This window comes from Arachis stenosperma, chromosome 3 (assembly GCF_014773155.1).
Source record: "Arachis stenosperma cultivar V10309 chromosome 3, arast.V10309.gnm1.PFL2, whole genome shotgun sequence".
Lineage (NCBI taxonomy): Eukaryota > Viridiplantae > Streptophyta > Magnoliopsida > Fabales > Fabaceae > Arachis > Arachis stenosperma.
In genome coordinates, this window is record NC_080379.1 from 156,596,058 (window position 1) to 156,608,409 (window position 12,352).

At 35.8% G+C, this 12,352-nt stretch overlaps 2 protein-coding genes across 2 annotated transcripts; one reads left to right on the forward strand and one right to left on the reverse strand.

Annotated features, from left to right (window-relative positions):
- Positions 1-1,621: 1,621 nt before the first annotated feature.
- On the forward strand, positions 1,622-5,528 carry LOC130966999 (proline-rich receptor-like protein kinase PERK3). The gene is made up of 3 exons (XM_057891823.1): positions 1,622-1,767; positions 4,243-4,364; positions 5,269-5,528. Exons 1-3 carry the CDS (start codon positions 1,622-1,624, stop codon positions 5,526-5,528), a joined length of 528 nt encoding a protein of 175 aa, XP_057747806.1.
- Positions 5,529-7,961: 2,433 nt separating this feature from the next.
- LOC130967000 (uncharacterized) lies at positions 7,962-11,700 on the reverse strand. The gene is made up of 5 exons (XM_057891824.1): positions 11,571-11,700; positions 9,974-10,095; positions 8,472-8,569; positions 8,212-8,374; positions 7,962-7,988 (listed from the first exon to the last, which is right to left on the reverse strand). Exons 1-5 carry the CDS (start codon positions 11,698-11,700, stop codon positions 7,962-7,964), a joined length of 540 nt encoding a protein of 179 aa, XP_057747807.1.
- Between the last annotated feature and the right edge of the window lie 652 nt (positions 11,701-12,352).

Below are 12,352 nucleotides of genomic sequence, written 5' to 3' on the forward strand. Positions count from 1 at the left end.
GGAGGGTTCGCACTTGCTCTTCCACCACTTTGGCTCATTCAGGTTTGAGCTTCTATCTTCTTTGCTGAACAGGTCACGATCCAGGGTATACTAATAGAGTGATAGTTTATGTGACATGAGTTTGGGATCTATTCCTAGCATGTCGGAGGCTTTCCAGGCGAAGAGGTCGGAATTCTATTGTAGGAGCCTTATAAGCTTCTGTTTCAAATCTTCTTTCAGACTGGCTCCTATGTTGGTATTTTTTCCTTCCTCTTTTCTGACCTGTACCTCTTCAATTTTTCCCCCGGCTGTAGTCACAATTCTTCCTTAGCTCGGACTCCTCATAGCTCGATGGTGTGCACCTCCTTGCCCTTTCCTCTCAAGTTTAGGCTTTCATTGTAGCATTTTTTTGCCAGTTTTTTATCTCCCTTGATGGTTATTATTCCCTCTAGTGTTGGAAATTTCATGCAAAGGTGTGGGGTGGATACCACTGCTCCGAGGTGATTTAAGGTTGTCCAGCCTATTAGAGCATTATATGCAGAATCTACGTCGACGACTATGAAGTCGATGCTCAGAGTTTTGGACTTTACCCCTTTCCCGAAAGTTGTGTGTATGGGTATGAATTCTAGTGACTTTATTGGTGTATCACCTAGCCCATATAAAGTATCGGGATAAGCTCTTAGCTCCTTTTCGTCCAACCCCAGCTTATCAAATGCCGGTTTGAACAGGATGTCGGCTAAGCTTCTCTGATCCACCAGGGTTCTGTGAAGATGGACATTGGCAAGGATCATGGTTATCACCACTGGGTTGTCATGTCCAGGAATGACACCTTGCCCATCTTCTTTACTGAAAGAGATGGTTGGGAGGTCGGGTGCTTCGCTTTTGACCTGGTAGACTTCCTTCAAATGCCTCTTGCGAGATGACTTTGTGAGTCCGCCTCCCTCGAATCCTCCCGAGATCATATGTATATGTCTTTCCGGGGTTTGTAGTGGTGGGTCTCTTCGGTCCTCGTCATCTCGCTTCCTCTTACCATGATGGTCCGACCTTTCCATAAGATATCTATCCAGCCGACCTTCTCTGGCCAGCTTTTCTATCACATTTTTGAGGTTGTAATAATCATTTGTGGACTGACCATATAGTTTATGATACTCACAGTAGTTGCCATGACTCCCCCCCCTTTTTATTTTTGATGGGCCTAAGGGGAGGTAGTCTTTCAGTATGGTAAATTTTCTTGTAGACATCAACTAGGGAAACTCGTAGAGGGGTATAGGAGTGATATCTCCTAGGCCTTTCAGGGCTGACTTTTTCTTTTTTCTTGGGCTCTCTCTCTTTCTCTTTTGATGAGTGAAAGTGCCCAGGTCGCCAGCTTGGCTCTCGAAGCCTGGTGTTTTTCTTCATGTTGATGTACTTCTCAGCCCTTTCCTGTACATCACTCAAAGAGGTCGGGTGCCTTTTTGAGATGGACTGGGAGAAGGGGCCTTCTCGGAGTCCATTTACCAGGCCCATAATCACTGCCTCTGTGGGCAGGTCTTGAATATCCAAACATGCTTTGTTGAACCTTTCCATGTAGTCCTTCAAAGGTTCTCCGACCTCCTGTTTTACTCCCAGGAGGCTCGGTGCGTGCTTCACTTTATCCTTCTGGATGGAGAATTGCATAAGAAACTTACGCGAGAGGTCGTCGAAGCTAGTGACCGACTTTGGAGGGAGACTATCGAACCACTTCATCGCTACTTTCGTCAAGGTTGTCACAAAAGCCTTGCAGCGAGTAGCATCAGAGGCGTCGGCTAGGTACATCCGACTTTTGAAATTGCTTAAATGATACTTTGGATCTGTAATTCCGTCTTAGAGATCCATATCAGGGCTTTTAAAGTTCCTTGAAACTTTTGCCCTCATTATGTCCTTGCTGAACGGATCTTCTCCTCCTAGAGAAGAGTCTTCTCGGTCGTTGCGAGAACTTTGACTTTTGAGAGCGGATTCCTTTCCGCCTTTCGCTGTCACTCTAATTCTTGTTCCAACTGCTCTAGTCGTCCCTGGTGACCATGGAACAATCCCATGAAATCAGTTGCATGGGATTGTCCTTCTTTTTTTGATTCATGCCCCTCAGAGGATTTTTCCTTTGGGTCCTTCACCCCTGAGGTTCTTTCTTTGTGCTAGTTAGTCACCCCTTGGTGAGTGACTATTACTCTATCGTTATTACCAACGTCCTGATTCTCTTACTCAGAGTTGGACGCTGTGTTTCCATCCTTGTTGAAATCATCTGCCATTACTGCTTGATCTCTCGAGTCCCCGGTAATGGTGCCAATGTTATGATGGGCAACTGGAGATTAATGGGATGAACTGGTAAGGTAGGTCCAATCGTCTGCTGGAGGAGGTCTCCGACTTGATTCGCGTCAGGGAGCCGCCGTCCGACTTGTATGTATGAAAGAATGGGGGGTAGTACCTGCAAGGACACTCTGGTGCCTAAGTCAGCAAAGGGCTTTACAGGTTTATAGAGCATTGGAACTTAGAGATACTTGAGGGTTGTCAGTGTATTTATAGTGATGAACCAATAATTACCGTTAGAGCATTTTCACCTTTTAAGGAGGATAATCGCCCCTTTATTTTAGAAAAGTTAAGATATGACTTCTAGAAGTGGGCCGAGAGATTTTAGGGACAGTTACTTATTTGAATAAGTGTTATCTGTCAGTTATCTTTCAGGCCCGACTTCTCAGAAGCGAAGTACGCGTAGAGTCCGACCTCTTTGAAGGAGGTCGATTGTCAGCGAAGGCCAATTCTTTGTATTGGGCCTTCTTAGCTTATTTGGACTTGAATCTTAATGTTTAGGTTAGGGTATGAATAAATTTAATTACATGAGTAATATAATTTTTTAAATCAATCTCCAAAAAGTTTAGTTAGACAAATTAATTGTTAATAACTTGTACTTATCAAATTAGTTTTTAATATTTTATTTCGTTAGATAGATAAATTCTCACATCAAATTATGTCTATATAAAAAATATATAAATTAAAAAATTCTTAAAAATTATTGTGTCTTTTATTAAATAATAATAATTAATTTATCTAATTTTTTACCTAAATTTAACGCAAAAATTAATATATCTAACGAAATAAAATATTAAAAACTAATTTGATAAGTAAAAGTTATTAACAACTAAATTGTCTAACTAAAAACTTTTTGGAGATTGATTTAAAAAATTATATTACTCATGTAATTATATTCTTCATTCATATTTAGAATTCGAAGAAACAAATTAGTATCTTCAAACCATAAGACTATAGTGTGCGTTTTGAAATTGAAATTTTAATCGTCACATAAATTTCATAGATTATGGTCTATAAACAACTTACAAAGTAATATATAAAAACTAATGATTATTAAACTACACTGACATGTAATTACATTTGTTCATACTATCATTTCTATTTCAATCACGAAAATATTTGATAACAAAAAAATAGTAACGATCAAAATTTTTTATTTAATATTTATTAATTATTATAATAATTATAATTAATAAATACCAAATAAAATTTTTTTATCTCTTTAGTATTATTAGTGTTTTGGCAAGGATATTCCTTTCGAGTTATATATCGGCCTCGCGTCACAGCCTCACGTTAATCCTAAGACGCTTTGTAGCCTGAATCGAACTAGAAGTATCCTCGTGAATTCGAAAATGTGGTATCTGTAAAAAGGATTCCGACGCCCAAATCAATAAAAAAGATCTCTTAAAAATAATAGCGAGTATATGTGGAGTATTGTTTTATGGTGTGTTGTTGTGGGGATGAATTTCTTCTTGTTATATTGTCGGTACTGTGCTTGATTTATAGCTCGGTTAGTATTGAAATAGTCGTTGATTTTATTCGAGATCTTTGCGACTGATCTCGTGGCAAGATTACAAGGAGTGTTCCGTTAAGATAGAGCCGTTTTTATAATAAATTTTGTCGAAATATAACTTGGTTTTATCCGTATAAAGTGTGGTACAATAGTACAACTAGTATATCTTTTTATTTGACATTTTTTAAATTGGGCCATGGATTCCTTACTCCCACTTTTATGTGGGAGTACCATTAACCTATCTAAAATTATTTACAAATTGAACCCCGTTTTCTTATTTTTTAAAAAAACTAATAATTAAAATTTTGCCTCTCTAGTTTTGTTTTTCACACTTTTTCCCTTTTCTTGTAACTATAGTTTCAGAGATGAGAGATATCTCTGCTAGGGTTTTTTTCAATAATGCTCATGTTCTTCTCCCATCTCTGCAGCTACCACTGTCGCTATTGCTGTCTTCACTCAGCACTGCCACCACCACTTCTACTGCCGCCACACCACACTTTCCGGTCCTCTGCGTTGTTGCGTTTTGTCTCTGCTCCTGCGAACTACTCAGGTTTCATTTTACTTTATTTGTTTTAATGCTTTTTCTATGGCAATTCTTGTGAATTTGGAGGTTTTTCTGTTGTCTTCGCACCACAGTTCTTATTTTATTTTATCCCTCTGCCCTGCTTTTTTGCTTTTTCAAAAAGAAATTGCGATAAGTCACTGAAGCAATTTTAATTATGTGAGACATGAGTCCGAGAGATACATCATGCAGAATTGGTCTTTCTTTATCAATTAGAAGTTAAATCTTGTTGTCTATATGATTGTTAGACTTGATTGATTAATTTTTATTTTGTAATATGTTTGCATAAGCTTGTTCAGCTTCATACCGATACTTTCTCACTTGCTTCTATTTTTATTGGGTTAGAGCAAATTCTCTGCCGTCTACAAATGAGTTCTCAGAGATGGTTCTTCTGTGGTCATCAGAAGTATTAATGTGACATGCTGCATACCTGAGGAAATTGAATTCTTGAAGGGATTGAGCCTGCTAACCTCACTGAGACATGAAAACATTATAAAGATGAGAGGTTTTTGTTACTCAAGTAGTAGAGGTGAATGTTACCTTGTCTATGATTTTGTAACCGGTGAATGTCTATGATTTTGTTATCTTGATATGGAAGATGGAAGTGAAAATGTGCTTGAGTCTTCTAATAGGGTTTCCATCATCAAGGGCAATGCAAAAGGGTAGTTCTTTTTCGACACCCAATATTTTCTAAGAAACTCATTGTAGATCAGAAAATTTGCCTCTTTCTTACAACAATGTATTTTTCAACTATTTAGTATTTAGCATCGGTTACATGAATTAAGATGACTATTATGAACCTATAGTAAAGATTAAGCTATAATCATTATGCAGAATGAACATAAGTATCTATCTGGTTGATATTGAGTATTTGCTAATCCTTTTTAACCAGGTCTTGGATATCTGCACAGCAATGAAGCAAGCAAACCTACAATGGTTCACCAAAATATTTTAGTTGAAAAAGTTCTTCTTGACAATCAGTTTAACCCATTGATCATGGATGCTGGGTTCCCCAAGCTTCTAGCAGACGACATTGTTTACTCGGCACCAAAAGTTGGTGTTGCCATGGGATACCTAGCTCCTGAATACATTACCACTGGACGCATCACCGAGAAGAGCGACGTTTATGCATTCGGTGTCATTGTTCTTTAAGTCCTGTCTGGGAAGACAACAGTAGGGGGTTCAATCAGAATGGCAGTTGAGTTTTTGAGATTTGATGATTTTGTGGACACAAATCTAAAGGAAAAATATTCGAAACTAGAAGCAGCAATTCTTTCAAAGATTGCAGTGATGTGCATTCATGAGCTTTCTGAGCAAAGGCCAAATATGGTAGAGGTGATTCAGGAACTAAGCAAGTATTCTTCTCATTCTTCATGATCTAGAACTTTCAGTGGGTATCATAAATTCCTAACACATTTGATTCATTCATGACCATGGTTTTCTTTAGTATATTCACTGAATTATCCATTGCTAAATTGTTGTGAACTTCAACGGAATCATGCTGCTTCATTTCTGCACACAACTGAAATTGTTGAAGGATGTTCCTTTATTGGAAATCAAATAGCTTCCAGATAATGAATTAAATTGTTAATAATCTCGGTGGAAGCAATTTAACTGTTTCCAAAATAAGAGCATGAATATACCAACGTCAGATAGGGGCAAGAATCTGCACTATAAGCACACGAAGTAATCATAGTGGTATAAGCCGCAAGTTCTTCGTTGACAATTTTCATCAAACGTCTTATATGCATCATCCATTCTCCCATATTTTGTATCATAGAAGATTCCTACAGAAAGTAACCGCTAATTATAATAGTTTAGTAGTATGAAATTGTGCAAGTAAATGGTTTAGTAGTTTACAATTTTAAATAGTGTAGTGGTTTACAACAGTTCAGTTTGCTGCAATTTTTTTTTTCCTTATGCTCTTTTGCCAAGGGAACAACCACCTCCTCTGAACCAAGGATTCTTAAAGAAGAACTTAACTTCAGTTTTAGAGTATTCTAGCTCTAAGCTTGTAATAATAATAATAATAATAATAATAATAATAATAATAATAATAATAATAATAATAATAATAATAATAATAATAAAGAGCTCATTATACAGTTTGTCTTTATAATTGTGAAATATATATTATACATTTTGTTTTTTTATTTTAATAAAAAAGAGCTCATTATAAAAAAAAATGAGATAAATAATTGATGATTTTGAAGTTAAATTATAATTATGAGTAAGTTCTTTCTATGATAACAAAAAAGTGATTCATAATGACTTAACGAGAGAAATAAAAAATGCATAATAAAAAAATATCTATTTTATTAAATTTAAAAAGAAGATATGAATAATTGTTCCCAATCTCACCAAAGATGTTATTAATGTATCATAAGCTACTATGCTTGTATCTTATTCAAATTTCTCTTCTCATGCTGCTGTAATTTATTTTACTAAGCATTAACAAATGTGTTAGTGTAATTAAATCAACATATCATGTAATACAACCTATTTATACACTTAAAAATACCTATTGCCGTATGAACTTCCCAACCCTCAAAACTTACTATTTTCTCTATATCACGTTTTGCATATCTGAAAGTCATATTACTGAATTATTTTTCATTAGTTTATACACTAATTTATCCTTCCTCTACATGTTACAATTTTATATTACTAATTTCCTTTAATTTGTCAGTTATATGAAAAAAATAATATAAATTATTAGTGACCTATATATTATTGTAATCAATTATTGCTGGTATAATAGATACAATATAACTTAATCCAAAGAATGAGCAATAAAAAGCTCAAACATATCCTAAATTTATAAGATATAATTGATCTATCTTAAGTTATATAATACAATATAACTTAATACAAATAATCATATAAAATTACAAAGTACAATATCAATCATAAAATAAAGTCACACAATTATTACACCAAGATATTACTCCAATTTTTCAAAACTAATTGCACCCTTCCCTGCTACTTCAATGCCTAGAGCATTTCGACCACTTTCAATTTTAGGCAACCAACATAGTAAAAGTCATTCTGTGCCAGTCAGCTTCAAATTCATAAAGCAATTATGAATAAACTTATTTTTCTAGACCGTTTTACTTGAAATACTCTAGAGCTTTATATTTAGAATACAATTATCTATTGTTGGTTCAATAATAACTTTTGCTTTCATCTTGCACTTATAAAGATACAAAACTTCTTTCCCAAACAAAATAACAAATAAAGGGAATAAGATGAATGCTAATGCGGTGAAGTAATATTTAGTTCATTTACCAGATAAATGGATTCAAAATGAGAAAGCACTAATGGATAAATAAAATTTGTTATATAATTCAGATTGTGAGACTATCCTTATTACACCAGTGAATCACCTTTTCTGCTTCCATACTTCAAAACCAGAAAATCCTAAAAATCACAGCATGTCACAAATTAAGCACAAAAAGAAAATAATGATGGAATAAATCAGAGGTTACCTGTAAATGCCGAGGCAATGATCACTCTATGAAATCTTCTAATGCTTCAAACCAAATTTGACAAAAGATAGTGGTACCAAAGAAGTCAAAAATGTATTCAATAACATTTGGTCTCCCTCACAATCTGTTCAGCATATATAAACAGAAGAAAAATGTCACTTAAACAATATATAAAACACAAGCTCATAATTCTGTTTTTCAAAACAATCTAGAGATGATTGTTTACAATGACAAAAACATGGGGTAATTGAACACCAATTCCAAACAAAGACACAAAAATTTGCTACTGTTAGTTTCTTAATGGTTTAAGTTGTTATATGTTAAAATATTTGGGGAGGTTGGGGAACCTGAGCAGTCTGTGGTGGGACAAATAAAATTAGGCTGTTGAGATTGCTGGTGTGGTGTAAGAACACCATATCCTCTTCCATATCTAGGATCAAATTGCTGTTGATAGTTTTCAAAATATTGAACACCAGAAATTCCATGCGGTGCTTGAGCATATATCGACTCCTAAAGAATAAAAAGAGTAGCAATTTTCAAGTAAGTCAAGAATCTACTTTGAACAAAATATAAAATGTCAAACAACATAGTTAATTAAAGTCACTACCTGATAGTAAGTTCTATTATAACTAGAGTTATCAACACCATAAAAGGATCCACTGTGTCATTGAGAATTATCAAAAGCAGTAGTTTTGATGTCTTTCTCTGCAGTAATGATTGGGAGAAAGATAAGAACACTGAGGTGTGTAGAAAATTTCAAATATTGCACAAAAAATGAAAATGCTAGATGATTGAAGAACAAAAGGAGAATTAAGGAAATTTTGGTAAGTTTTTTATCAGAAACTTTGTAAACCGTTGCACTTCACAATTAGCATGACTATAATTAAACCAAAAAGTTAATGTTCAGAAATTTAAACTATATACGTCACAACTTTATGCTAATAGATTTAATATTGTGACTCCTAGTGCTTCTTAAGTATCAAGATTATCAATTCTACCAAGATGAGGAAGATATTAAGAGAAGGGAAGACTTAGAAAGTGGTGAGAGAGGCATAAATCAATGCATGGTCTCACCCATAGCAAGGGAATCATTCAGGTATCTATTTCACTCTACACTGTATTTTATGTATAAAATTTAAGATTGATGACCGACGAACACAAATATGGATTATTGTTGTGCACATTCTAGATATATGGATACATCTAATCTAACCATGTTACATGTCATCAAATTTACAGCTTTCTTTTGGTTGTGGTACGTATTCTATGTGAAAAGCTATAGCCAAAGTTAGTGCAAACTATCATGATTCTCACAAATGCAATATATGATCACCGACATATAAGGACAGGAAACTTTTAATTGAAAACTGGTTTACTATACAATTCTTTTGAAATCAAAACAACATTCAAGTAAAACTATTAAACTCATAAATAAATTTATTGCCAATCAAAATTACACATTTGCACACTTCTCAAAAAGCATACTCTGCCAAATAACTAAAGATTATTGTTGGATCCTGCTAGAGCAAGAACTTTCAAATTCACTTAAATAACAAACAGTGAATTAGGAATGCAGAGGATAAACAGTGCCTATTCTCCTTGCTCACAACTGATGAAGCCTGTTTTCTTCCTTACTAAAACTGAATACTGAATACAACTCTGCTACATTAGGATGACAGGAAGTACATTTGATAGTATATAACTAAAAGTAGATGCTATGAAAAAAATCCAAAATTAATTAAGATAGTTCTTTGTTAGAAGAGAATAAGATTTTCAATTCTCATGGACATGTTCCATCAATTAATTCTTTATGCAAACACATTACAAAATAAAAATTAATCAATCAAGTCTAACAATCATATAGACAACAAGATTTATCTTCTAATTGATAAAGAAAGACCAATTCTGCATGATGTATCTCTCGGACTCATGTCTCACATAATTAAAATTGCTTCAGTGACTTATCGCAATTTCTTTTTGAAAAAGCAAAAAAGCAGGGCAGAGGGATAAAATAAAATAAGAACTATGGTGCGAAGACAACAGAAAAACCTCCAAATTCACAAGAATTACCATAGAAAAAGCATTAAAACAAATAAAGTAAAATGAAACCTGAGTAGTTCGCAGGAGCAGAGACAAAACGCAACAACGCAGAGGACCGGAAAGTGTGGTGTGGCGGCAGTAGAAGTGGTGGTGGCAGTGCTGAGTGAAGACAGCAATAGCGACAGTGGTAGCTACAGAGATGGGAGAAGAACATGAGCATTATTGAAAAAACCCTAGCAGAGATATCTCTCATCTCTGAAACTATAATTACAAGAAAAGGGAAAAAGTGTGAAAAGCAAAACTAGAGAGGCAAAATTTTAATTATTAGTTTTTTTAAAAAATAAGAAAATGGGATTCAATTTGTAAATAATTTTAGATAGGTTAATGGTACTCCCACATAAAAGTGGGAGTAAGGAATCCATGCCCTTTAAATTGAATTACTTTCTATTATGGATTATTCGTTTTTAGTATTTGGTATTGAAATTTATTGATTCAATTTTAATTGTTTTATGCAGTTTTTATTAAAAAGAAAAAAAATGAATTCTATTAAAGATGAGTATAAAAAAGATAAAAAAAATATCAATATTGTTACTTAAAAAAAGAATAACAAAAAGTACCATAGGTAATAATTCTTAAATTGATAAAAAAATATAAAAAAGAAAAAAAGAAAAAAAATATTAGCTTATATTGTTATATTTTGTGTTCAAAGTAAAAAAATTTAAAATCTCTAAAATTGTACTGTAAGTAGTACAACAAATATTGTATTTGTTCCTACCCTGGCCCAATAATAAAGGCCCAGGTCCAAATAAGAGGCCTAGTCCAGAGGATTGAGCCTTACTAAAACACCAACCTTCACACTTAGAAGTCGGTGTCAAACCCGACTTACTCCCAAGAAGTCGGGACGGAGAATAGTTGGCAGATAAGCACTCATTCAAATGAGTAACTGTCCCTAAAATCTCTCTAACTACTTTAATCAAGCCATATCTTAACCTCCCTAAGATAATGGGACGGTTAACACCCTAAAAATATGGCACTACTCCAACGGTGGTTATTGGCTCACCACTACAAATACACTGACACCCCTCAGGTATCTCTAAGCCCAATACTCTCTAGACCTGCTCGCACCATTGCTAACTTAGGCATCGGAGTGTCTTTGCAGGTACCACCCCCCATTCACTCACGAGCACAAGTCGGAAGGAGGCTCCAACGTGCAAACCAGCTCGGAAGCCACCATACGCGGACGATTGGGCCAACCAAAGCCATCCATCTTATTAATCTCCGGTTACCCATCGTAACATTGGCGCCGTTGCCGGGGACCTGAGAGATCATCCAACGATGGCAGATAGATCCCACGAAGAAGGCCATGTGGAGACAGATTCTGAACAAGAGAATCTGGACACAGGCAACAACGATGCGGACCTCACCCTCCACCAAGAAATCGATAATCAACACAGGGAAGGCACTTCCGGAATAAAGAATCCGAAGGTGAACTCCTCAGAAGGGCGCGAATCAGAAAAAGAAGGACCACCCCATGTAACTGAACTCATGGGATTAGTCCACAGCCGCTTGGAACAATTAGAGCAGGAGCGAGAACGACAAAAGGAAACTGAAAAGAGCCTAAAAGAGGAGATGGAACGACGAAAAGAGTTAGAAAGAAAGCTCTTACAGTTGGAATCCTCCCTCAAAAGTCGCAACTCCCGCGATGAACACGAAGAACCACCTTTAGGTGGGGAGGATCCCTTTAGCGAGGACATCATGAGGGCTAAAGTTCCGAGAAACTTCAAAAGCCCTGACATGGACCTCTATGACGGGACCACGGATCCGAAGCATCACCTGAGCAACTTCAAAAGTCGGATGTACCTAGCTGACGCTTTCGACGCTACACGATGCAAGGCCTTCCCGACCACTTTATTAAAAGCAGTGATGAAGTGGTTCGATAGCCTCCCCCCGAGGTCGGTTACTAGTTTTGAAGACCTCTCGAGGAAGTTTTTGATGAGGTTCTTAATCCAGAAAGACAAAGTGAAACATGCACCGAGCCTCTTGGGAATAAAGCAGGAGGTCGGAGAATCTTTACGAACCTATATGGAAAGGTTCAACAAAGCATGTTTGGAGATTCAAGACCTACCCACCGAAGCAGTAATAATGGGGTTAGTCAATGGACTTAGGGAAGGTCCTTTCTCGCAGTCCATATCCAAAAGACACCCCACCTCCTTGAGTGATGTACAGGAAAGAGCTGAAAAGTACATCAACATGGAGGAAAATGCCAAATTAAGAGACCTGAGTTGGCGACCCGGACCCCCTCCCTCAACAAAAGAGAGGGAAAGGGAAACCAAGAAAAAAGAAAAACTCGGTCTCGAAAGGCCGAGAAAATATCACTCTTATACTCCTCTGAAAGTCTCTATAGTGGACGTATACAGAGAGATTTGCAACACTGAGAGATTGCCACCC

Bases quoted from the DNA above. Each gene is read 5' to 3' on its own strand.
- LOC130967000 (XM_057891824.1), bottom strand. From the start codon at position 11,700: ATGTCAGGGCTTTTGAAGTTTCTCGGAACTTTAGCCCTCATGATGTCC. The intron at 8,570-9,973 runs GTTTCATTTTAC...TCATTACTGCAG, and splicing joins TGCTCCTGCGAACTACTCAG to AGAAAGACATCAAAACTACT. The intron at 7,989-8,211 runs GTTCCCCAACCT...TATGCTGAACAG, and splicing joins TCCCACCACAGACTGCTCAG to ATTGTGAGGGAGACCAAATG.
- LOC130966999 (XM_057891823.1), top strand. From the start codon at position 1,622: ATGGAGAATTGCATAAGAAACTTACGCGAGAGGTCGTCGAAGCTAGTG. The intron at 1,768-4,242 runs GTACATCCGACT...CCATCTCTGCAG, and splicing joins GCATCAGAGGCGTCGGCTAG to CTACCACTGTCGCTATTGCT. The intron at 4,365-5,268 runs GTTTCATTTTAC...CTTTTTAACCAG, and splicing joins TGCTCCTGCGAACTACTCAG to GTCTTGGATATCTGCACAGC.